Below are 27,231 nucleotides of genomic sequence, written 5' to 3'. Positions count from 1 at the left end.
ATGTTTTAAAGAAACAGGTGACACCATTAGAGAATGATTTTACTTAAGAGTTTGCCCTAAAAGGCAGATCAAATGAATGGGATCCAGAGGAGAAATGTGTGACTTTTACTTTTTAAAAATGAAATGGCTTAACACGTGATCCCTCACAAGTTTAATGGCCTCAGATGATCCTAGTAATTTTCTCCCATGTGTTGAGCTCCATAGGAAGTTGTTCTCTGTCCCTGCTTAGGCAGGCTTACTTTGAACATGCAGTTTATGACCTCTGTTTTGATCTCTTTGCCAAACTATGTCTTTTTTTTTTACATGGAGGAATATAAGGAATCATAGTATAGTAACTTTATTAAGTTCATGAGGACACCCCTTGACCTTAGCCAGCTATGTCTTACATGTCTCAGACCTCACTACTGATTCAATACAGAACTGTTGGGAAGCAGGCACAACTGGCTTCCCAGGGTGGGTAAACCTTTCAGATGTGTGTTTCTTTTTGGGAGACTAAAGAGTAGCAGAAAGATGAAAGGTAGCTTACTTTCCTCATTCCTCTGGCAAGCCTAAAGAAATAAAGATCGTGTAAAGTTCACTGCTACCTCTGTTGCCTTTGCTTGAAGTAGTTTATCTTTAACAGAAGTGGTGGCCAAAATTTATCTTTCAGATTGGTTTAGCATTCTAAAATGTGAAGGGTAGCAAAGAATTAGTATTTGGCACACATTGGTTGAACTCCTACAATATACCACACACCCTGCTCATGAACAGGGAAATACAGATAAATAATAGTGATGATGATGATAGTGATTGTAATAGGAGCTTCCATTTATTGAGCTTGATATTGAACTAAGGGCTCGGGACAGGTTTTTAACATTTAGTTCTCCAATAACATTTACAAAACTATCTTAATCATTGCACTCATTTTTTCAGATAAGAAAAATGATGAATAACTAGTCAGGTCACAACATTCTTAAATAGTAGAGCCAAGATTCGATCTTAGGCAGTTTGGCTCCAAAGGCTGATTTTGTAACCATCAGAGTTTACCGCCTTTTGAAATAAAACAGTACTTATTGTCAGAGAATTCATTCGGTTTCGTTTCCCATGAGGTGATCTTTCCCAGCCTCTTTGATCCATTTTCCAGTTCTCTCATGTGGAGAGAAATGTGGCATTTTCACAGACTGATTGTACCTCACTCCACAGTTTCTTCAATTAATAGGGAGCAGTTTACAAGTCAGCAACTTCCATATTAATGCAGATTTGTAAGGCTTAAGGGCATTGGGATGTTATTTTAATAACGTGTTCCTAAAGGCAGCTGTTATAGTTGAAAGGACAATACTGTAGACTAAAATAAAACCCAGGCTTCAAGTCTGACCTTTGCAGCAATCCTTCCGCTCTATCCTCTGGTCCCCTCTTCCTCACCATTCCCCAGTTCGCCCCACTCCCCCCCACAGAGGCAGCAAAGAGAGTTGTGCTTTGCAGCTGCAGGCTTTTGACTTGGCAGTGAAGGTCCTGATGACATCAATGCCACATTTAGCATTTATTGAAAATTATCAGGCAGACCTGTGCTGATTTCTATGCCCATGCTCTTAAATAGGACTTTGTTCAGAATTTTACACACACACACACACACACACACACACACACACACACACACACCCCTACCTTATTCTGCTGGGTGGCCTCACTCCTCTAATGAAGTCCATGCTGTGGATACCTACAATCGATCTTTCTTATTAGACTTATCCTTTTTGCATTTTTTCCTTATGGAAATAATCTAACACTATCAGAAAAATCAAAGGGAAGGAGAAGTGAAAGGAAATGGAATGACAGTCACCAGAATATAGTAATTTCAATTATCTAGTCTGAATTGGACCTAGTCTGAATATGTTCATCCTCATTGACTTAATCTCTGTTTCATTATTCTACATGGTTGTAGGATCAAGCACATAATTTTTTTTCATTTTTATGTTTATTAGAGGCATTATAATATTTATAATTATACTTTTTGGCTTTCTGGGTATGGTTGTTATTTAAATAATTTTCTTTGCATAATTTTATCATTTGGCAATTTTTGTTATGCCTATAAACTAGTATACCTTGTGTTTTAATTTCTCCTCTCTTGCTGTGTAAAAATAGGTCTCTCTTCTCTTACTAAGTATATTATATTATTTTAACTTAAAAGAGGATCCCATCTTTTAAAACACATTCTTTCCTTCCTCAGGAAAAATTTTTGTTGTGATGAATGATTCCATTGTAATGAATGTTTAAAGATTGACCTTCTGATGTGACTCACTAACCAAACCCAATAAAAAATATCCTCTAACCCAGTTATTGTTAAAATTCACCAAGATTTCCAAACTGGAAGATGTTTATTGAGACATTGCATTACCGTACAGAAAATGGTGAATTTCACAGAGCATCTGTATCACAGTGAAGTTGGCTGAAAATCTAATTAGTATTCTTTCTTGCATATACTGTTTCCTTTTCATCAATGGATCATTTTTTAAAACATCTTCATATCTAGCACTATTTCCCTACCCATATCCCATGCCGTTCTGTTACTGGTGAATTCTGATTTTATTTTGTGGTAGATTCAGTCACATTTGTCGTCGTAAGTTCAGAAAGAACAGGCCTGGGCACAAGCACAGCTTGCCTTCATTTTGGCATTGGAACCACATTAGAGAAAATAGGAGCTAAGCCAAGGTGAGGGGTGGACACAGGGCCACGGTCGCCTTTGTGATTACTTTCCTTCAAGCCAGGAAAGCACTTTATACAGATTAAAAAGTAACTACTGCAGGGCTTCTAACCAGTTCCCCGTGAACTGTACGTCTATTTTCCTCCTTCCACCTTTCTTTTCTTCCCCGAGAAATTAGAAATAAAAGGATAAGAATGAAATCATCCTGTATTAAGGAACAATGGCAGCGCCCCCTGCCTGTGGAACATATTTTAAAAATTACAAAAGGATTTTTAATGATTAAAAAAAAAAAAATCAAAGCGATAAAATGGTGCCATTGTTAGTTTCATTTCTTATTTTTTGTTGCTGTCAATTTATACTGAGTAATGGTAAGAAATGGGACATTCACGTTCTAAAAGAAATAAAGTCTCATGTGCTCACCTCTTTGTGGTGACTATTGGGTATTACAGCACACATGGCTCCCCCACCACTCCCACCATCCCTCCCACCTCCTTCAGTGCTCAATGTCACTTATTTTTCTTTGAGCTGAAGGTCAAATTACCCTTGTTAAAATTCTTAGTCTTTTTTAGAAAATGTTTTATGGACATACGTATATTTATTCCATATAAAATTTAACAATTCTTCTAACAAACCAAGAACAATTAGAGATACTCGTGACATTTTAGAAGTTGCTATTTCCCCAATAGTGTCCAAAGGGTCTCATACTGATGCTTACGCAATCCCCAAGAAAGGCTGATAGAAATTTTGCATCACTAACACATGCAATAGTTCTTTAAAAATGACTCTAAAGTCATTCTGTTTTCTTGCTACAATAGCCTACTTTATGTAGAGGAGGTAAGATTGGGCTTATTGATTGTGGTTTTAGCTTTGAAAACTCCTGAAGTTACTTGAGCTTCTTTTCAAAATAGAACCTTGAGAACCTTTCATAGTGCAGATAGAAGACTTCCCAGAAGCTCATCCTTAACGTGGCTTCATCCCTGTAGTTCCAGGGAAGTTTCAAAGGACTGGGAATGGACAAAACTTTTGAACAGCACAGTGGAACATCCCATTGTTAAGCCGCTTTGTATAATGCAAAAAGACTTCTGCTAATTAACGCATGAAATGTATTAACTTGGTTTTGAAAGCTGTGTATTAATCCCTGTGTGGAATTAATTGCTTGCAGATGCTTGATGCTCCTTTCAAGCGGTGTTCTCATTAGTTAGTTCCCAGTATTCCTGAGGAGAAGAAAGGGGACAGTCGTTTGATGCTTTAGTTGAAAGAATCATTTAAACACCAAGTAGATAGATCATTGGGTGAAAATTATTAAGGAAAAAAAATCAATAGACTGTTGGGCAAAGAACTTGGTCTCAGGAGTGAGGTGACTGACCCTCTGCCTCTCTTTCTACCTCACAACTCATGCAAGCATCTCGCTCACATAGTCATTCCTTTTAAGGCAAAAGGCAAACAAACTTTTTTCCCATTTAAAAAAGAAAAAAACTACTTATTAAGGTCATGCATGCTCATTGTAAAAAAAACAAAAGGCATCAAATGAAAATTCAAAGTCTCCTTCCCCTCCATTTATTTCTAGTACAAAGGATTTGGAAGTTTGTCAGTGATCACTAAAGCACACTAAGTAGAGATCATATTACTATGGTCTATTATTTAGTTTCAGATTTAGCTTTTATTTAAACTACCCCTCTTCATTACTGTATTTACTATTATTGTTTTTAACTGGTCTCCAATTTTTTTCTTTCCTAGTTTATTCCCATGCCTGTACTCTATGGCGTGTTCCTGTATATGGGGGTAGCATCCCTTAATGGTGTCCAGGTAAGTTTTCCATAGCAGCCTAAGCACAGTCATGTTTTCCTAGTAGTAAGGCTAGTCCAGTAATAGATCTTTGATGAGAAGTGCTAATTATTTGCTACGTTTTTAAAGTTCACTTATTTTCTACTTTCTCTACCATTATCTACTTTTCATTTTCTGATTTAATTAACAAAGTTAGCTTGTGTTAACAAATGTCATCATACATACCCATTCTTAAACTAGGCTGTTAAAGGTCATGTGATTAGGAAAGTAAGAGAGCTATGATCTACCTTCCTTTCTTCTTTTTTCACCTCTCTCTCTCTCTCTTTCTCTCTCTCCCTCTCTCTCTCTCTCTCTCTCTCTCTCTCTCTCTCTCTCTCTCACACACACACACACACACACACTCTCTCTCTCTCTCTCTCTCTCTCTCTCTCTCTCTCTCTCTCTCTCTCTCTCTCTCTCTCTCTCTCTCGCCTCCCCCCCTTCCTCTTCTTTTTTCTTTTAGTCTCAAAAAGGAAATCAACCCTTTCAGTGTACTCTTCAAGATACTATTTACCATTTGACTTAATCTATACCAAGAACAGGCTCTTCTTTTTTTACTTTATATTTTTGTTGCTTTCAGAGAGGAAGGGAAAGGGAGGGAGGGAGAGAAACATCAATGATGAGAGAGAATCATTGATCAGCTCACTCTTGCACATTCCCTACTGGGGATTGAGCCCACAACCTGGGCATGTGCTTTTGACCAGAATCGAACCCGGGATCCTTCAGTCCTCAGGCTGATTGATGCTTTATCCACTGAGCCGAACCGGCGAGGGCCAGGCTCTTCTCAATGACTGGATTCAATGGTCAAAGTTTTGAACCAGTAAAAGAATAAAGTCAGTGTGGTTTATGTACTACTTTTGTTGAAATCTTCAGCTATTCACAACTTTGGTACACTGTCCCCCTTTTTAAAAAGTCATTAGAGCAAACTTGGTCTTTCCATTGAGGCTTAATTTAATTGGCTCTGGGAAATTGGAAATCCTTCCTCCGGTTTCTGGCACCTTGTTAGCTGAAGCCTTATTTAGCACTTAGTAACATTTTAATGGGAAAAGACAGGATGTTCTGCGAACATCATAACAATTTATTTAAACCCCTTCATAATAGTCCTTGCTTTCATTTCATATTGAGTTTAGATTAATTTAGTTTTATAGTCAGCGAGAGCTGGACAAGTGGCCAGACTCCCCAAAAGAGAAAAGGCTACTTTATTTTTTCTTATTTAGGCCCATTGAATAGAGTTCTTCACCATTTGGTTATTTGTTACAAAACACAAGGCGGTTTTCAGAGGTGGGATTAGATGACTATGAACGTGCATTTACTTGTGCCTATGAAACTTTCAGGAAGATAAATGTATCAAAATATGATATTTGTTCCTGGCATTTTAAATATTGTTTACTCTCCTAACTGGAAAGATGTGAAAATAATGTGGCCTCCAAACTAATAGTGCTTATTTTGTTTAGCTTTAAAAGGTCAGTCTAGATAAGAAGTTTGGTTGTATGCATTCTAAGTGCTTGATGGATGGTTAGAGCTCAGTACATGTTTCTTAAATAGAAGAAAGAAATCTATATCACAATGACATGATGGGAAACCCTTTGCTGAAGGGAAAAATATAGAGCTCTAAACCTCAGTTGCTGTCCCTATTGCCTTTTCTCTCTTTTCCTTACTTTCCTCTTGATTTTTCCTCTTTTAGAACTTTAGGCAAGATTTGATTTTAGCAGGGAATTTTATCACAGCAAGGCCTTCAGAGACTGTTGTTTGTAATAGTCTAGTTTTATTTTACACTTTTCCATTCCCTCCAGAGAGAATGCAGGGATATTATTTCAGAGTTCTTGTGACATGATAATTCACTTTAGCAGTTATTTACTGCATCTCCCATCAGAAAGATCATATGGTAGGTGTGGCGATATCATCCTTATCATCATCATCAGTGTAAATTCATCAGCTATTCTGTGAAGTGCAGCCCCTGGCACCCTGGTGCTCAGCATGAGTTTCAATACCTGCTCCTACATGGCGGTGTGAGAGCCCCTCCAGGATTCTACTCTCTGATGGTGGACCCTCTGAAACTCATGGTCATTCATATTCACATGGCTTTTCTCTTAAAAATGGCAATGCATTGCTGAATGTCTTACTGATGCCGTAGATAATATGGAGTTTATGAAAATACCAGTGCATTCCCACTTACAAGATGGAAACTTCCTTTATATCCTTGAAATATCCCTGAAGTGTATGTGACACATAGCAGCATCGCCTCCTCTTTCAGATAAGACAACAGAGGTAGTGTAAGATGCATCAGTGTAAAATGCATGAGTTAGGTATCTTGCTTCTGCATATCATTATTAAAGAGTCAAAGATCCTCTGTCCCAAGGCTCAGTATAAACAGAAAGAGATGAACATCTAGAATTTACATTGTGCTTTGGGACTTTATTCTTGGAGGCCACTTTAGCTCATGTGACTGCATAACATTCCTGCAAAGTAATGAAAATCGAAGACTCCTACAATGTCTAATGGTGCTAGGTAGGCTGAATTTCTGCACTTCTTGGCCGCTGTCCTCTGCAAAAGATACTGCTGGCCTGAATTAGAGGAGATGAGTCACTGGCGGAGTGTCGGGCACAATGGAAATGATTCCATGCATCAGCTCCTGAAGTAATGCAACTGTACTCTCCTCCCCTCTGCCCCCCAGTTCATGGATCGCCTGAAGCTGCTCCTGATGCCTCTGAAGCATCAGCCTGACTTTATCTACCTGCGCCACGTCCCGCTGCGCAGAGTCCACCTGTTCACCTTCCTGCAGGTGCTGTGCCTCGCCCTGCTCTGGATCCTCAAGTCAACCGTGGCTGCTATCATTTTCCCAGTCATGGTAGGGATTTCCTTCATTGAACCTCCCCATGAGGTCATACCAGTGTCATGTGGTATCTTTTATGTGTGGTTCCAGTTTTTTCCAGCTTTGGCTAAATCATTTAGATTGGCTCAGCTGTAATTTAAGGTTCCTGTGACTGTGATTGTCTACCCTCAGAGTCAGACTAAGATGAGTTCAGATCCTGGCCCTGGTTCGTGCTGGTTGGTGAAACTCCCTGAGCTGCCATTAACGTGTCAGTAAGATGAGGATGGTATTATTGTTATTCTGAGCATCAGTAATGAATATCAAATATATAGCACAATGCCCAGCACATAGTAGAGACCAATACACATTGGTTATTTTTAAAATACGGTAGAATTTTGTACAATAGAATCAATGTAATGAAGTATGTCATATTTTAGTCCAAATATTAGAGGACAAATTGACAAACTGGGAAACTTATGAGAGGTTATCCATAGATAGAAGAAATGGAATGAAAAGTTTCACTCTTGAAGGTCTTGCTAGTTTTATCATACTAAATTTAAGTCTGGGCTCTTTATCCTTGCTGTGATATGGTGAGAAGTACTGGGTGAAAAGGTGAAAGAATTAAGAAGTAGACTAGTAGTTATAAGACAGACACGGGGACGTAAATTACAGCAGAAGATATATATTCAGTAATATTGTAATAACCATGTTTGGTGCCAGATGGGTATTGGAAATATCATGGGGATCACTTTGTAATTCATCTAACCACTATGCTGTACACCTGAAACTAATACAAGATAATATGGAATGTGAAAAAAGGAAATGCTAGCTCTATATTTGGTTTCCTTATTGAATTTTATACTTTATCATAGATTTCCATTTCTTGAAAGAAAATGCAGATACATACACTTGAAATAAGGCACAAAGCCAGCCTTCGGTCTGCTCTGTCACTGCTAGGGCTTTGGAAACAGAATTTTCATACATAAACCATATTTTGTTTTTTATAAAAATTCTCTTAGGATTATTATTTTGTTTTATGGTTATTTATTGTTTATAATTGTGTTATTTTTTTTTCTCCAGGGATGCAGGAAAAATGGTATAAAATACTAGTGATATTTGTAGTCAGATTTTTTGGGGGGATAACTAATTATATCTTTTTATGTTATTTTTTACTTTTTAATTATTTAAATTATAATTTACATTCAATATTATTTTGTATTAGTTTCGGGTTTACAGCATTGTGGTTAGACAATCACATACTTTACAAAGTGTTGCCCCCGATATTCCAGTACCCACCTAGCACCATACATAGTTATTATGTTATTATTAACTATATTCCCTATGCTGTACTTGACATCCCCAAGAGTATTTTGTACTTCTCAATTCCTTCACCCAGTTCCTCAGCTCCATTTAAACTCTATTACCTTACTGAAAAACATACTGAGTGAGAAAAAAATTCCCATTTGCCTTTTGGTATAATGTGCCTATCTATTAAGTTTGCTAATGCCAAAAGAAAAAAAACAAAGGATAAATTTGAAATATATCTAGTAAATCACTTACTGCTTGTGCTAAATAAGGAAACAAAGTTTTACCTTTATAAAGTATTTTTATCTTTTGAGAGCTTTTATTTGATCCCAAAACAATCACATAATTTCTGTAGAGTAGATTTATTAACTTCTCTAGGAAATGAAGAAACTGAAACCCAGAGAGCATATCGATAAAGACAACTGTTTATTTGAAGCAGAGTCGTGACTTGTATCCTAGCACATACAGATTTCACTGTTGAGCAAGGACATCTTTAATGTCTCTCAGAAGTTCATCCTCAAGAACTATTTATAGAATCAAAGATACGGAGTTTAAGAATACTGGTTTTAGAGGCAGGCAGCTGGGCCCCTTCGTACTCTTCCCTTTCTGGCTTAGTGATCTTGGATGATGTACTTACGTCTAAAAGCTTCAGTTTCCTCAGCTGTAAGATAGAGATCTTAATATCTACTCTTTAGGTTTGTTGTGAGAATAAGAAAATACTGCCTAAGAGTTTTAGCACAGCATCTGAAACATGGTAAGTATTCAGTCACTCAGTAGATTCAATGGTCTGTGCATATTCAACTACTACCTCACTATTAATATTTTGAAGATGTCTTAGTTTACTGTATGTTGCACAGATTTTCAAAAACTTGCATACTCTTTTAATTTTGAGTAATTAGAAATCATAAGCAGGCTATATTTTTTCTTTAATTTTTTAGTTATTTTGTTAAAAAGCTAAAACATGTAAGAAAATAATTTTAAAACTGATCCTTTCACATTGAGATTCTAAGTGAATCTGATTATACATTTCATTGAGCAAAACAAAGTGCATGTCAATTAACACTTTTTAAGTCAACTTTCTCCATGAAGAAAATGTTTACGGTCCACTTAATGTAAGTTCATATAAGCAAGATGAGTTCCATCATCCTCTAGCCTTATACAAAGTAGGGTTCAACTGCCTTTGATAGGAAAGTATTTATATCATTATGACTTCATCCGACAAGGTTCTTTTCATATTTTTTTTAAACTTATTCTTTCAGATCTTGGCACTGGTAGCTGTCAGAAAAGGCATGGACTACCTCTTCTCCCAGCACGACCTCAGCTTCCTCGATGATGTCATTCCAGAAAAGGACAAGAAAAAGAAGGAAGATGAGAAGAGAAAGAAAAAGAAGAAAGGAAGTCTGGATAGTGACATTGATGATGTAAGGAATTTTCCAGAATTACAGAATAATGCTAGTTAAAGAAAGAAATATGAAAAACCAATTTTTTTTAACCCTTATGTGAGATGTATGTCTGAGTTTTGAGAATGTTTACTTGTCCATGTTACATGTCAGTCTTCACTTTCCTTTACCCTTTATTTTCTCTCTTTGTTTTTTTTTTTAAATATTTTCTGAAGCCTTTCTTTAACCATTAATACACTAAAGATGATAAAATGACTTCTAGAAACCAAAGCAAAAAAAAAAAAGTCCACCACATCTAAAGAACTCCAGTCTCATAAATAAAAAGTAAGTTGGCTTAGTACGGCTATAAAATGTATTTGATTTGCTGTTGACAATCCAGGATTTCAATTTCAGATGACTCCAGTCTATGTAATAATGTTAAGCCTAATGTAGACAAATGCTACTGCCCTCACCTCCTGTTATCTGTGTTTGAGGAGGCTCTCAACCAAAGTCCTCTGCGATTGTTTTTATTTTTGCATTGGGCTTTGACATGATTTTGGATTATTTCTCTCTAACCCTTCAATTAAAAAGAATTGTACTTCAGGGTCTTTTTACATAATTGTAATAGTCATAGATGATCCTCCTTCAGGCGGGTGATTAAGTTGAAATATAAAATAACTGCCCATTTTTTTTCTTTAGGAGATCAGTTCAAAGGAATACAGGTACTCTAATAGGAGTCTGTCATTAGTGCTAGGAGAAAAGATGAGATTTGTTTAACACATACACACACACCCCCACACACACACACCCACACAACCGCCTATTCTAGTAGTCTTTGAAAGGATTGCCAAAATGAGATTTTCTGTGTGAAGATTTATTCTGAATTTTTTAACACAGTCAAGTATCCCTATTCTAATGGAAGCCCTGGGATCCCATTCTATAGTGGGAGTGTAGTTCATTTTTGCTGTGTTTGATCATTTTGATTGACCGTGCATACTTGTCTTCAGTTGCCAAAACAACTGTTTCTAATATATATTTTTGTTCCTACTTTACATATGAGGAACTTGAGACTGAGAAATGTTCAGTCATTTTTTAAGTGTCTACATTATAATCTACATTATAACAAATGCATAAATATTTGCTGATGGAAAGCTTTCCAGTTGTTCCAATCTATAGTGACTTCCATTTGATGCAGCACTAGTGTTAATGGACTCAATCCCATTAACTCAGAAGGGAGGAAAACAAAAGTAAGGGAGAAAGATGGTGGAGAATATGAAAAGTTAGCCAAGCGAAAATGATTGTATCTAAGGCTTTTCTCCTTAGTACAATGTAAATGACAGTTTGGTAAGTTTAATCAATATGAGGAGGTAGGGAGGTCTGTACAGTAACACCTTTCTTAAAACTTACAAATTTCTTTCACAGTCTGACTGCCCATACTCAGAAAAAGTTCCAAGTATTAAAATTCCAATGGACATCATGGAACAGCAACCTTTCCTAAGTGATAGCAAACCTTCCGACAGTGAGTAGAACTAACCTCTTGCTTCCCTGCTTTAATATGATTTGCACTTGCAGAGAAAAAACTTTAGAACAATCATTTGCATTAACTTTCCCTCCGTTTCCTTTTTCCTCTGTGCGAAGATTTACACTTAATTATTTTTTTTAAAACTTCATTTTTACATTCCTTGAGCTTCCCTTTTCTTCCTTTTATCTTAAGTTTTTGCTTGGTAGTCTTTTCTCTGATCCAAGTTATCACCAGTTTCTTTCCGTTGCTAAACTCATAACCATGTCTCTAACTGATTTTTCTTTTTCCTGCTGGTGTTTAGAATTGCGGCTCATAGGACTACATCACTGTCTGTTACTGTTTGTCTTCCTTAGGCTTCAGCCAATGACCAGATCAGCTCAAAAGAGAAATTGCAACATGGGCTCTCAGTGATCAGTGAATCAGTGGTTAATGATGAGAATTTGGAATAATTGATTATTTTAAATTTAATTGGCAATCATAAACTAATTAACAGAAATTTTTAGGTATGATGTACAAGATTTGTGCATTTTCTCCCTGTCTTCCTCCTCTGCTATTTCAAAATCACCTTTGTAACTGCACTGTTTTTTTCCTTAGGTAATAGCCCGATGGCTACGGGGTCGTGAATTTTGACACATCGGCTTTTCTTTTTAAACAACAGGCTCCTTAAAAGGGGGGGGGGGGGCTCTATAGTAACATTACTGAGTATATCTCAAGCTTTTCCAATAGCAATGGTTTCCAAACTGCTTTCGCTTTGCATTCCCACTGGGGAAAAATGTATATTTTTACCTTTCAGAGTCTACTGATCTGCTAAAGGAAAAGACAGTTGAGATCTTCTCACTTTTTTTGACAATGCTGCTGCAATAACAGCTTGCCATGAGAAGTTTGAAATGAATGACTATTTGTGAAAATAGGTATATGGGTGATTGATTGCTATGTAGCAAATTACTACAAAACTTAGCAGCTGGAAACAACCAACCTGTTTTCTAACACAGTGCCTGAACATTCTGAAATCTAGGAGCAGCTGATTTGGATGGTTTCTGGGTCCGGGTGTCTCAGGAGGTGGCAGACAAGTTCCCTGCTGGGGCCTAGTCTTGATGGGAACTGGGATCTGCTTCCAAACTCAGTCACAGGCAGTTGGCAGGTGTCAGTTCCTTGGCCTGTGGGCGCCTCCATAGGGCTGCCCATGCATGATTTGGCTTCCACCAGAGCCAGTGATAACCGTGTGGAACCAAGGCAGGAACTGCAGTCTTTTATAATCAAATCTCAAAAGCAGTATATCATCCCTTCTGCCATATTCTATTGGGCATACACACCAACCCTGGTACAGTGCAGGAAGGAATTATACAAGGATATGAATACCAGGGGGGCAGGGAGCATTGGGGACCATCTTGGAATCTGGCCAGCACACTAGGTTTAAAGAATGAAAACATTTTCACCTTTAGTGTCTAATCTGTACATAGGCTATAGTTTATAACTGAGGCCAATTTCTTTTCAGTCCTGTCAGTGGGATTTAGTTAATTTTTTCTTTTTAAAATTTTTTTTTCTAGTTCCCCAAACCATGTTCTAGCTCCATTTTTCATCGTCAGAGCACCAATAGCAAATGAAGACTGAAAGAGAGCTCGTTATGCATGTCGTCCATCTAGCTAGTAGAGTCCTTCCAAGTACAGTTTAAAAATCGCTTTAGGAAGAAAAAAAATCAGTTAGAATTTGAGGCTCCTGGAAAAAAAAAATTATAGCAATTAGATTATCTGCTGCTAGTATTCTTCATTCTCTCAAAAATGCTTTAAAAAGGATACTTTGAAAACTGATATATTAGAAATTTACTTAAGCAAATCACCCATGATCATTCTGACATCTTTTAAATAGGTTTTTAGAAAGACAGGAAGGGAGAGAGAGAAACATCAATATGAGGATGAAGCGTTGGTCCGCTGCCTCCTGCACACCCCTACCAGGGATGGAGCCTGCACCCAGGCCTGTGCCCCCACTGGGAACAGAGCTTGGGGACCTTCCAGTGCAGGAGATGATGCCCAGGCCATGGAGCCACACCCACCAGGGCTAAATGACATATTTTCTAAAGTCATATTTATCTTTATAATACATGAAAAAACCAAAATTGTTGGAGTTGCAGTATAAATAAGTTCCTCAAAATCTTTTTATTTTCCCACAAATAATGGGACAAAATTGTGAATGCTGAAGGTATAAGGAAATCCAAGAGTAAGCCTAAGATATTAAGAAAACGCTCTACCACTTTTTTTAAAAAACGATTCACCTCCTGGCCCCTCACTGGGAGGAACATTAGTGGTTATCCCTAGGAAAAAAACCTAGAGTAAAGGAAACAAAAGTGATTTGGCTTCATCACACTAGTTAGACTCTTCCTTTGATACAGTGTTTCTTGAAATTGTCTACACTTGCCTCACTTACTCTTCCCAATTGTGAAAAGAGGCATCAATTTTTGTGGAGATTTTAATTTTCACTCTAGTTTTAAGTATTATCAAGAACTACCCTTTATGGCTAACAAAGATGTTTGTTTGTTTTTTTTTTCTTCTAGGAGAAAGATCACCAACATTCCTTGAACACCACACATCATGCTGATAAAATTCCTTTTCTTCAGTCACTGGGTATGCTAAGGTAAAGGACCGCCCGTTACCCTTACGTTGTTCTGTGCGATGATTGCCCCACAGACGTGAAGTCAAAGGCGGGTTATTGGCAGGACACCTTGTTCTCCTTCCTTTTATCTTAAATGAATTACCCAACCACCAAACCTTGCCCCAGTTTTCCCTGGTAGAAAGCCTTCTAAGAGACCTCCTCTGTTTACTCTTAGAAATACTGAAACCTTTTCAGTAGCATTAAAATAAAGCCCCAGATCAATCAGTGTCACCTCTTATCATTTCTGTTTCATCTCTGACTTAATGGGTAACTGCATTTCCTGGCGGCTCTCCTCCAGGAGTTTCCTTCCCTCTTCACCTGGCTCTGCAGATTTCAGATCCTAACTGATTGCCCCCAAAGTATAATCCCTGAATATTTTCTTCATGAAAGTCTTTGTGTCTTTTAAATTGACAGAACCACCCATCTGGCAGTCCACCTTGGTTGTTTTGTTGTTGTTGTTGTTGTTTGTTTGTTTTCTTCAAATCTAGGTATGAGAGCTTAAGACATTTTTACTTGAATATCTTGACTCTCTAGGTACCTTCATCCTACTTAAAATATGTTTGTTTTATGAATACAGCAATTGGAGATAAGTATTTATAAAAAACATAGGACACATTTGGCTTCTGTCCAATATAAAGACAGTTGACAGATGAGAAAGGAACTCTGATTTACTTACCAGTTCGTTTTCTTTTCTTTTTCCCTAGTCCTAAAACTCCAGCACAAGTTGTGCCTCAAATCAGAATAGAACTTGAGCCCGACGACGATGATGATTACTGGAGGAGCAAGGGAACAGAAACCACATTGTAACTTGTTTGTCTTTCCTCAGACTAACAGATTTTGTTGTTCATGGTCTTGTTGGTTTTGTGTGCGTCTGGTTGTTTATTTTTAATTCTTGTTTTGTCTTGGGTTTTGGTCATTGGCCAAATAGTACAGTGCTCTCTCTGCTTCTCCCCAGCATAAGGTACAACTAAGACAGTAGTGCACCATTCCTGAAAAACAGCACCCGAAGAGCCCCTATTTGTTCCACCTTCAGATGTATCCTCTGACAACCAGGTTCCTCTGTCATGCAGGACACGTACAGACCGGGTCCCTTCCCTTCTTAGCCAGAGGTCAGAAGTATTGAGGATTTTATAACACCTTTCATTCAAATACTGAAGGAACTTACCACTTGAGCTTTTGGAGCTGTGCTTACTGGCTTGTCTGTCTGGCTGGCAGAACAAACCTTGATCTCCAGACAGTGTTTCCTCTTGCTTACGGAGCTCTCTGGAACTGGAAAAGTGCTGCTATTCTAAGTTGCTCTTGCTTATGAACCCTAGTCCTAGAATTATCAAAAGAAGAAAAACTAAAGGTACTTTACTGCCTGTAGCAAAACTATTACCTTTCTTGTAGCAAGTGCTGGAATGTCCCTTTTTTCCTATGCAACTTTTTTTAACCCTCTAATGAACTTATCTGTTGAGTACATTTGAAGAATATTTTTCTTCCTAGATTTTGTTGTTTAAATTATGGGGCCTAACCTGCAACTTATTTTTTTTGTCAATTTTTTAAACTTTTTTTTTTTAATTACTGTAAAATAATGAATTTTTTCCTGCAGCAGGAAACATAGTTTTGAGTAGTTCTACCTCTTATTTGTAGCTGCCAGGCTTTCTGTAAAAATTGTATTGTATATAATGTGATTTTTACACACATGTACACACTCATACACACATACACACACAAATACACAATCATTAAGGTAAGCCAGCGGGCTCGATCAGAGGAAAAACACCATGTTTCTAAGCGTCAATTTTTCCCCTTTCCTAAAAAGAAATTTAACTGTTCTGTGAAGGAGAACTGGGGAGAAGGGAGAAGCTCCTATGTTATGGGAATAACTGATGCTTTGAGAACAGTACTATCCAGGCACAGATGCTTATTGTATTACCATGTCCATGTCCTATGCAGTATTGTTAGATTTTTTTTTCACTTTGAAATATTTGTGTGTTTGTGTATATACTCTGTGTGTGGCTGGTGCATATATGTGCAAAGTTATGGTAGGCAAAGGGCGAAGATATTCAGTCTCTTGTGTCAGTTGTCATAAAACCCAAACCATGTATGAAAAATTTATCAGAGGTCAAAGAGACTTACGGTTATGCAAATGAGGGTGAATATATTTTATTATTCAGATATCAGTAACCATCACTGATACAGTAGCCCATAATTACAATAAAAAATTCATAGAAATATCAATAGACCATTTGCACATTTATAAAATGTTTATGACATGACAAATAGATCTGCAGAGGTGTATGTGTATACATGGTAATAAGACTCACACATTTTTTTAGGATGGAAAGGCAATTCCTTGTGATTGGGAAGTTCAGGATATTTGTGTGTGTTATATATACACACACATATATGTATATGTATGTATATATATGCATATACACACACTTCGAAGTACCATTTTGAAAATTAGAAAAAAATAAAATTAATCTTTATTAATTACTGTTATTTTAATATAATGCTTTTAATAGGTTGAATTATGTATTATGAATCTGCATTAAAAATGTTGATTCCATATTTTGGAGTCATACAGTCACATTTTGTGGTGCATCCTAAGTAAAATAGATTGTTAGAAGAGTTAAAAAATAGAACGAAGCCATCAATTTTGGTTTCATAATATATACACAGTGACTCCTTATTTTTATATTAATTAAGTTATAATACAGTTCTTTTAAAATTCTCTACAAAAATGTTATTCTGAATTAGCTGATTCTTTTATAGTATTGGATAATCTTAAAACCTTCAGTTTTATACAAATTAGATATAAATGACATGCAGTTTTTTATTCAAATGAAAGTAGCAAATTGTTATTTATTAAAACCTCACATGCTAAATTTTGGCTTGTATTTACAACTAATCTTACAATTATTACTCTATATTATATAGTTTTTTTTCATTAAACTAAGATAAAATTAGAAGCTTTCCCCAGTTTTTTTTAACTGATAGAAGGACCAATAAAATGTTTGAAAGCCATGCATAATATATTCAGCCTAACCTAAAATCTTGTTAAATTAATGACATTTTTGTTCATTTTTATAGAATCTCTAGCTATAATAATTTTTATTCTGATCATGAATCAATTATTTAAGGATTCATGCCCTTCTCCATCTCTTTCAAAAAACTCCTAAAACAACTTAATTCAGTGCTTAAGCCTTTGAGTAGATCTAAAAGTTTTCTGCACCTCTGTCTATGACGCATGTTCAATGACTGTTTGGTACTTACAATATGAATGTGGAACAATATGTTATGTTTGCTAAAAGGATCATAAGTATCAAACCTTTTTAATATTTTGGGACCCAGGGACGTATTTAAAAAATCATAACTTTCAGAGGAATAGAAATAGTTACCCCCCCCCCAAAAAAAAAAAAAACAAAACAAAACAAAACCTGACGTCCACATGGAGCCACCAGATTATCTCTATCTCAACTTAATTTACTCATTATTTAAGAACTAACCAGATGGTGTGGTTTTCTTTCTTTGTAAAATGGACACACATAATACACTGATTAAAATTTTACAAAGTGTTTCTCCCTGATGTGAATACAGACAAAAAATAATGTAAGTTGTTATAAGTAAAGAACTAAGTAAGTAAGTGTACACTCAGAATTGTTAACCAGAGCATTTGGCTGTACAGACTTAATGTTGGAAGGAAAGAGTCTGCTTTATGGAAGCAAAAAGGTCTCTGGCTTTGCATTTGAAAGAACGTATCTTGGAGGCACTGTTTTCCTTGATAAAAGTCACTCTTCTCTAGTGTGTGAAACTAGGACTTGGAACCCTAATTATTTTGTATGCCATAGGCAATAGGTTCCTGATTGTTCTTCTAGTCAAGCTGTGAAATGGGGGTAGGGAGGTGGATGCTTAAAGAAGTAGGGAAAAGCTCTCTCTAATTAGCCCCCTAAACTCAAAGAATGGGGAAGGAGGTGGGGAGTAATTGTCTGCCTCAGTAATTCAGGTGTGTAGTTCTATGTATTTTATGCACATGCACCAACACACACAGAGTAAATCTTTTATCAGCTCTATATTGATGTTTAATACAGAGAACGATTGTCTTCCGAGTTTTGGTTCTTTTGTTTTGTTTAGTTTTGAACTGTGTTAAAGTACTTGAATTGTATTGACTGCTGACTATCTTTAAAAAACAAAACAAAACTATTTGAGTTGTATTACAGAGGTTGACATTGTTCAGGGATGGGACAAAGCTTTCTTCAATCCTCTTCATACCACTTAACGATTTTGGTGCAGGAACTTGAGATTTTCTTATTTATTTCTTATTTCACATCTGCTCTTCACAGCATGAGCATGAAGCCCAATGGCACCAAAAGGCTGAATACAGTCAAATGATAGTTGGTGGCACTTGACCATCTAAAGGGCTGTGCAAGTTTGGAGAGGATGATTTCATTGAGCTTCAACATAGCCTGAAATATGGCTTTGTGATATATGCAAACACCACATTGTGTTTGGACAGGATATTTGCATATGTCCCACTTTTGGCTCATTTCTTTGTGTTCTATGGGTACATACTAAAATCCTGAATTATATTTCCTAGGCAAATATTGCAACTCAGGGCTAATGTCATCCAGTAAAACTTTTAGAGCCAGAAGTAACTTTGTCCCATTCCTACAATGTGAAAAGAATGAATAGTTGCCTCTTTTTAGCCATTTTCATGGCTGGTACATATTCATACACATTACTTTTCAGAATCAATACGCACTTTCAGATATTCTTATTTTTATTCTCTTAAGTCTTTATTAACTTTGGAGAAATGATGCATCTTTTTATTTTAAATGAAGTAGATCAACATGGTGGAACAAAATGCTAAAGAACAGAAAACATTTCAATATATTACTAATAATTTTTTCCAATATAAAACCTAAAATTCCTATAACATTATAGTATTTTACAGTTTTATGAAGCTTTCTATTGTGACTTTTATGGAATTAAGAGATGAAGAAGATGAGATATTTTAGCATTTATATTTTTCAAAATTAAATGTATACTTAAAATAAAGTAACTTTATGCATTTGGGAGTGTTATGTGCTTCTGTTCAACTCTTCAGATAATTTTTACATGCCTGTTACTTTGTTCCCGGAAAAGGGGCCTGGCCTTACTGTGGTTCTACCTAGGGCTGGTTGGTAGTGTGTGGGTTCTTGACTTCTTGCAGGAAAGATTTTACAATGCGAGTCCCTGTGATTTTTAAAGCATGCTGGGGACTGGAAGCATCAGGAGAGCCTAAGCAGGGCAGCCTTGGCTCTCTGGAAATGTTTTAGGAAAGATGAGCCTGGGCTAGTCTGCTTTCACTCACTGACTTCCTAAGTCAGAGAAAAGGGGGCCTTAGAGACAAGTTCACGGTTAGCCCCGGAGGAATTGCCACAGCCCAGGGCCACCCTGGTTGCTAGCTTGTGAGGTCCTTCAGTTTAGGAGATGCATACCTATGGGGAGGGAGCCAGAGATAAAGGAAAGGCACTGGCCTGCTCTTGGGAGGGAGAGCACACTGGGTCTTCCATCCTAAAAGCTTTTAAGGTTGGAGACCTTAGGGGAAGTCCTAGAGGAAGCTCAATAGAATATTCATCTGCACTTCAGGTGGGTCTCCATGATTGGTGTCAAAGCAGGGGCAGGGCCTCTTTAGTTAATGCAGCTGTCCCTGAGGTCAGCCTAGAAGTCCCTTGTCTGGTGTTGCTGCTTTTCTGGGCCTGGATCTCTATGACCGAGGCCTAGATGTTATCACTAGGGACGAAATGTCAGGGGGCTCACACCGCTTGACCATGAAAAACCAGGGAAGGAAAGCTGGCTCTCCCAGCTTTGACCTGGCTGTAAATTGCTTGGCCAGTGTTTTGTTTTTGTTTAGGTATATGTCTCAGTTTCCCTATTCCACTTGTCAAAGAATTTTCTTAGCTTTTTACTAATCTGCTTCAAGTTTTATTCCCGGGGGCTTTGGGGAATATGGAGATGAGTAAATCAGAATCCTTGATCCCAGATTGCCTATAATCACTTCAGGCAGGAGGATTAAACTGTTAAATCCCTCAAAGGATTGAGTTGCCAGCTAAATGATAATAATACTGAATTTTTGGACTGGAACCCTGAATTTTTGTCTGCTGGAATCGAAGAATGAATCCACGGACAGAGAGTAGTATAGAAAAGGTGAAGATTTATTGAAGAACAAGAACAGACTCCCACATGGGAAGAGGGAAAGAGTCCCTCAGAATGGACTCCCATTTGGGGACAGCGGGGAAGGGTCCCCCAGACTTCCTGTTTCCATGGTTTATAAAGTCTATGGTGCCTATGTCCTGATATCCTCTCTGATTGGTCAGTATTCCGTTTTGAATTGGTTACTATAGTGACTCATGAGGCCCTCTTCCCTCATGGTCCTCCTATTCCTTCTAGGCTTTCTTACTTTTTCTTTATTTTGTAAATATAGACCTATTCTGGCTACTTCCAGTTCCCTTGTTTTACGGAAATACTGTATACCTGTTGCTGCTCCCTTGTCTTATGGAGATGTAACTGCCCCAGGCTTCCTTGTGTTATGGAAATATACCTTCTTCCCTTCTGTAGCCCTATGTGTTTTTTCCCCCCATGGACCCCAATTCTAAAATATTTCTAAACTTGCCTATGTCGCCCTAAAATACCTGTTTCAATAGCATAGGTTGATTCACTTATCTGACTGCATTACCTTTCTTTAGTAAAACCTCTTATACAGTTTTAGTCACTCAAATCAAGGAGGCTAGCCATTATATTTCTTCATATCAATTTTTGAAATTGGTAGGTACCAATAAGACAGTTATGATGAGAGCTCTTTCTCTCAAAACAAAACAAACAAACAAACAAAAAATCCATTTGCAGGGTTTTCCAATTGAAAGCATCCATTTATTTGTTGGCTGTTGATAGTAGGATCTATTAATCTCAATGGCAAGTCAAATCAATAAGCCTTTTATGGTTTAACCAAAGGCAAAAATCAAGATGCAGAAAATTCACTCCCTGAGGACTTTAAGACAGTCAAAATCCTTCCTTGCTTGAGGCAGTAAAGCAACAAAGGTTAAGATGCCAAAGGCCCCTTAAGAACTCAGACCCCTCATGACCAGCTTCCCTGGGAGCTGGACTGGTCTGACAAAATAAGATACCTGTAGACTGGTTACAGCTACCGGTACCAGTCAGTCGCACAGCTGAGGGCAATCCCTATGCTTCTGTTTCCCGGGATACAGCTGCCAGGAATCCCCAGGGTATGGGCTTGCCCACCGGGTGCACCTGGGTAAGTGCACCTCCAGGTGGTGGAAACTAGAGAGAGAGATTTTAGCCAAACTCTCAGGACGTAGAACTAGAAGAAAACACTGCATCCGGTTTTTACAGGGACCTACAACAAAATGGCCACAAGCCTGGACAACAGGTTTATAGGATTGATGCCCATTTCCTCCCCAGTGGACCGTCTTTCTAGGACAACAGTACAACAGAGACAAGGAAGGGAAACAAAGGAAGGCACAACAGAATGAGGGTTCCCCCACCCAGGAAAAGTCCCTGAGAGCTGCTGTCTCCAGGGGACTTCCCACAGCATGAAGGGCCCCTTCTGAGGGGAAAGTATTCTTTCTCAAGCCGCTGCAAGTTCAAGCCACTCACCTCCAGGGCAGCCTTCACCGGTGAAGAAGGTCTCCTCCTGAAGGGAGGAAATCCCTCCTGAGGTAGTGAACTCCCAGCAGCCTTGCACAGGTGAGGGAGGTTTCTTCCTGAGGAGAATCCCTCCCACTGTGGAGACTATAGGCAGTAGGCCATGGGACACCCCTCCTGAGGCTATTGTTCCTTGAGGGGGGAAAAAAAAAATCCCTCCCCATTTCCTGTAAAGGCTCCAACTTGAACCAGAAGGAGTTAGGTCTGGACCCAGAAGGGCTTCAGGGTCAGGAAGCATGGTCTGTGAAAGCAGTGGATGCAAAAACATCTCTAGATACCGCCCCTGGTTCCAGGAGATGTCAGTCCTTCAAGGTGAGTTTGTTTCTGATTTGATTCTGACATTAGATGTGCCAACTTCAAAATAAAAGGCCTAAATGAGAGGCGACAGAAGTTCATTTGAGATCCAAATGAAGAACTATCCAGAAAGCACTGACTTGGGCAGAACCCAAGTAGTGTTAAATTGGGAGGTGAAGGCAAGCAGCATTTATGAGAAAGGGAAGGGGAACTGCCACAGAAACAGAAGAAAGGAATTGCTGTGGATACAGATAAGCTAACCTAGTGATGCTGATTTTAAAGAATGCCTGGAATTTTCAGTCTGGTAATCTGAATGTCTGCTTTCCTGATACCTTTGCAAGCAGTTGTTTGGAATACACTGTTGCTTGAGGCCCAGAGCAAAGGCTATAGTGCCCGGTTTTAACATCCCAAAGGTTCGAGGAGCAAGAGGAGCGAGGCAGTTCCTCTGCGATGGCAGCTCACACTCCACTTTGAGGTGGCTCCATTTATATTCTTCTTCCCAATACTGTGTGTAATATATTGATGTATATATTTAATTAATTCTCAAAGCAAAAGAAAACTAAGCAAAGCACTTATTAAAAAATAAGAATTCACCCAGCTGGTGTAGCTCAGTTGGTTGAGCGTCATCACATCTTCCCATGCACTAGGAGGTTGCCTTTTCCATTCCCAGTCAGGATACATGCCTGGGGTTGGGGCTCAATCCTCAGTGTGAGTTGTGCAGGAGGCAGCCATCGATGTTTCTCATTTATGTTTTCTATCTCTCTCTCCCTCTCCCTCAATAAGACATATATATATATTTTTAAAGAACTATTCAGCCCTGCTCAGTATTTCTTAGTGGTTAGAGTGTCAGTCCTAGGACCAAAGGGTTGCAGGTTTGATTCCTGATCAACGACACATACCTGAATTGCGGGTTCTTCCCTGCCCCTGGATGGAGTATGTGTGGAAGGCAACCAATAAATATGGTTCTCTCACTTTGATGTGTGTGTGTCTCTCTCTTCTTCACCCCATCCCTTCTTCCCTTTCACTCTCTCTTTGAAAAAGCAATCCTATATAATAAGAGGTTAATATGCAAATAGACTGAACCGCCAGAACAACCAAACAACTGATCACTATAATGTGTGGGGATCACCAGGGGGCATTCATGGAACATGGTGGGCATCGCCACAGTGGGATGGTACAACAGGTGACTGGGGGCACCAGACCAAGGCAGGGCACCAGTCACTGTCATTGGGGTAAGTCTCTAGTGGTTACTGAAAATTCTTTGCTCCTGCACACTGTGGTCCTGCCTGGTGCTTACACCCGCGGGCACCAGAGCTGCTGCTCACATCCATTGCTGGTATCCTGATCTTCCCTGAGGGCTTCTCCACCTCCCCTTGCTCCTGGGGTGATTGGGGCAGCAGCTGCCACTCCCACCTGCTCACACCTGCTGCTGGCACTGGCCCCAATCGCTCTGTGCCTTCAGTGGTTGCAAGCAGGACCAGTGCCCTCAGCTGTGGGAGCAGTGGCAGTGACAGTGGGAGCAGAGTGGGGGCATGAAGGATGGGCTAAGACCTGCCCCTGTGACTACCACAGCCTCACGGCCCACAGTACCTTTCAAGGTGCACAAATTTGTGCACTGGGCCCCTAGTAGAAAATATATCTTCAGGTAAGGATTAACAACAACAACAATCTATATATATAAATATATATATAGAAGCCTAGCGACCGTTTGACAGTCTAACTGGTATCTATGATGCACAATGACCACCATGGGCTGCTGAGGGACTTTGCAGAGTGCCCTTTCACATTCCAGGACCCCTTGGGGGGATATTGGACTGCTGGTTTTGACCCGATCCCTGCAGGCCAGCCTGAGGAACCCCACCTATCAGAGGGGCTCTGCTCACTCCACAGACACTATTTGATCCCTTGTGCCACCCCAGGTGCAGCTGACCAGGGAGGAACTCTGGGAGGTTGGCTCCAGGTGTGTCTGGCCCATCTCAGACAGTCCAGTCCCGCCAGCCACCTTCTAATTAATTTCCTTTCAATGTGCACAAATCTGTGCACTGGGCCTCTAGTAATAATAAGTATTCAAATAAGCAAGGTCTGGGAATGGCACATCACAGAAGACACCTGACATGAACTTCCTGCTAGACCTACCCAGGACTTCATGTGATATTTACAGCTCCAGGAAATTTTAGTTCATCCCTAAGTTATAATTAGAGTGGGGATGTGAGAGAGGCAGCAAATAGAAGGGATGAGAAAGAACCATGGATAGCAGAAAAGGTTACATTGAAGTGGGGGGGGGGGGGGGGGGAGAGAGAGATATATACTAAGCAGAGACAATGGCCAAAATGATCTTTCAGTCTGGAAATTTAAAGAGGGAAGAACTCTGAACATCATGATAGTGATGCTGGCAGTGGTTTTAGTGAGGGGTGGGGGATAGTGTTTGACTGTCTCACTGAATTGGAAGAAGTAGAAGAAGACAGAATTGATCATCATATGAGAGAATTTGATTAATTTTTCCACATACCCACAGAGAATTCATCAAGTACTAGTACTGCCATGCGCAACAATAACTGAGTTAAGAAATTAGGGCCTAATTCTCTGTAGCATACCATACAAAGGAAATGTGCACCTCAGCAATTCTTCATTATGCTACCTAACCTACCGGAGAACAAAGAAGTAAAACTCAGAAACCTCTGAACTCCAAAACAAGCAGCCTCAAGGTCAAGGCCCCCCAGCTTGAGCACCATAGTCCGGGGAGAAAAATCCAAATTGTCACTTGGAATCCATTTTATTCAAAATGCTTGAATTTGTTAGTCTTGGCCATCTATGGATTTCTCAATATAGGAGGTGAGAAACAACAAAGAAAATGGATAGGAAAGCTGAGTTGGTAGGAATTAATGCTTAGTCCTGATAAATTGGAATTTTTGGACTGGAACCTGGATTCTTTGTCTACCAGAATTGAAGAATGAATCCATGGACAGGAAGTTGTATAGCAAAGGTGGAGAGAACACATACAGATTCCCACATGGGGAAAAGGAAAGAGTCCCACAGAATAGACTACCAAGTAGGGACGGGGAAAGTGTCCTACTGAGTCCTTTTTACCTACGGCTTATAAAGGCTGTAGATCCTGGTGCCTTGACATTCCCTCTGATTGGTCACTATTCCCTGGACTGGTTACTATAGTAACTCCTGGGCTCGAAGGTTGAACTTCACAGGGGACATGTAAGGTCCTCTGCCCCCGCCCCCCCCCCCCCTTTCCTTATTGTTTCCCTATTCCCTTTGGACTTTCTTATTCTCCTGGATGAAGGGTTTCCTTCTCTGTATTTTGTAAATATAGACCTTTTGCTGTTCCCAGCTCCCTCATTCTATAGAAATATACTCATTGCAGCTTTTCAGCTCCCCTATTTTATGGAAATATATCTTCTGTTGCTCTGCAGCCTTATACTTCCTCCATGATCCCCTTAATTTCCAAAATTTCTAAAATTTCCTAAAACCTGCCTTTTTCACTCTTTAAAATTCCTGTTTCACTGATAGGAAGAGAGATGATATAAAAAATAAATATTGTATAAAACAAAAGAAGTTAAAAACCAGGATATTTAATATGGAAGTAAGGATACCATAACAGGTCTTAAAAGTAAAATGTATTGATTTTATAGTAATTGAAATCTATTGATTAAATGTCTCAAAGAGTTTTGGGGTTAATGCTCAAAATGGTAATATGGGGCCACCAGAAAATACTACTCTATGTTCTGTTTTTGTTCATTCATCAGTTTATAAAAGTCGAATGGGGTAGTTGCTGGAGAACCGAGAATGAGACCTGATTCCTAACTTCAAGTGCTTGGCAATCAAGTGGAAAAGAAGTACATGCAGACAGAGTAGTGAAATTAGAACTTAGTGCTATGATACAAGCATGTGGCAGGTACAGTGGAGGCCTACATGAGGAAGTTGTCCATCCCTCTTGAGTTTGAGAGGCCAAATTGTCAGGGAACGTCTGGGTGAGGGCTAATGGCTGTTTGCAGGCTGGCCAAGCCCCCTAGCAGGGACCCTCGGCCCATGGGGGTATGGCTAGCCTAGTGAAGAGCTGAAGGTTGTTTTCAGGCTGGCCACACCCCTTTCAGGGTGGGGGTCCCTGCTGGGGTTCCTGGCCAGCCGGGGTGAGGGACTGATGGCTGTTTGCAGGCTGTCCATAGCCCCTTCAGGGTGAGGGTTCCAGCTGGGGTTCCTGGCCAGCCTGGGTGAGGGACTGATGGCTGTTTGCAGGCTGTCCATAGCCCCTTCAGGGTGAGGGTTCCAGCTGGGGTGCCTGGCCAGCCTGGGTGAGGGACTGAGGGCTGTTTGCAGGCTGTCCATAGCCCCTTCAGGGTGAGGGTTCCAGCTGGGGTGCCTGGCCAGCCTGGGTGAGGGATTGAGGGCTGTTTGCAGGCTGGCCACGCTCCCTGTCAATCCAAGCTCCCAGCCCCTCCTTTTCTTCTTTTTTCTTATTCTTTTTTCAGCGCCTCCTTCAGCAGAGGCCAGGACTGGTTGGAAGCAGGTACCTGGGACTTATTTATCTTCTATAATTGAGACTTTGTAGCCTTGAGCAAAGGCCAGGGCCGGCCAGGTTGAGAGGGAAGCCTGGCTTCTTCCATCGCCTGAAGCAAGCCTCCTGCTCACTCCAGCTCCGTGGCCACTGTCATCTTTGTTGGGTTAATTTGCATACTCATTCTGATTGGCTGATGGGCGTACTGGAAGTATGGTCAATTTGCATATTTCTCTTTTATTAGATAGGATTATGTGTAACAGGATATTGTAAAAATTAAGTTATGACATTTAAAAAATATATATATATTATTGACTTTACATAGAGAAAAATTGAGAGGGATAGAGAGTTAGAAACGTCGATGAGAGAGAAACATCGACCAGCTGCCTCTTGCACACCCCTTACTGGGGATGTGCCCAAAACCAATGTACATGCCCTTGACCAGAATTGAACCCGGAACCTTTCAGTCTGCAGGCTGATGCTCTATCCACTGAGCCAAACCGATTTCAGCTAGTTATGACATTTTTATTAGAACATTTCTTACTTACCCTTATATTGGCTGGACCACAAAAATATTCA

At 39.3% G+C, this 27,231-nt stretch overlaps 1 protein-coding gene across 5 annotated transcripts in view; it reads left to right on the top strand.

Annotated features, from left to right (window-relative positions):
- The window catches only part of SLC4A4 (solute carrier family 4 member 4), a 334,299-nt gene extending 316,746 nt beyond the window's left edge, over positions 1-17,553 (top strand). For 3 of the 5 annotated variants that reach the window (XM_036414322.2, XM_036414329.2, XM_036414312.2), the window contains 5 exons: positions 4,415-4,483; positions 7,176-7,349; positions 9,878-10,039; positions 14,068-14,147; positions 14,870-17,553. In XM_036414322.2, the coding sequence (XP_036270215.1) occupies positions 4,415-4,483; positions 7,176-7,349; positions 9,878-10,039; positions 14,068-14,147; positions 14,870-14,972 (588 nt within the window). In that variant the 3' untranslated portion in view covers positions 14,973-17,553. Of the gene's footprint in view, positions 1-4,414; positions 4,484-7,175; positions 7,350-9,877; positions 10,040-11,419; positions 11,517-14,067; positions 14,148-14,869 lie in introns of all 5 variants that reach the window. The other 2 variants (XM_036414340.2, XM_036414307.2) reach the window with 1 other exon arrangement.
- Positions 17,554-27,231: the final 9,678 nt, after the last annotated feature.

This window comes from Pipistrellus kuhlii, unplaced genomic scaffold (genome assembly GCF_014108245.1).
Source record: "Pipistrellus kuhlii isolate mPipKuh1 unplaced genomic scaffold, mPipKuh1.p scaffold_m20_p_1, whole genome shotgun sequence".
Taxonomy (NCBI): domain Eukaryota; kingdom Metazoa; phylum Chordata; class Mammalia; order Chiroptera; family Vespertilionidae; genus Pipistrellus; species Pipistrellus kuhlii.
This window is presented reverse-complemented; position numbering and strand designations above follow the sequence as displayed.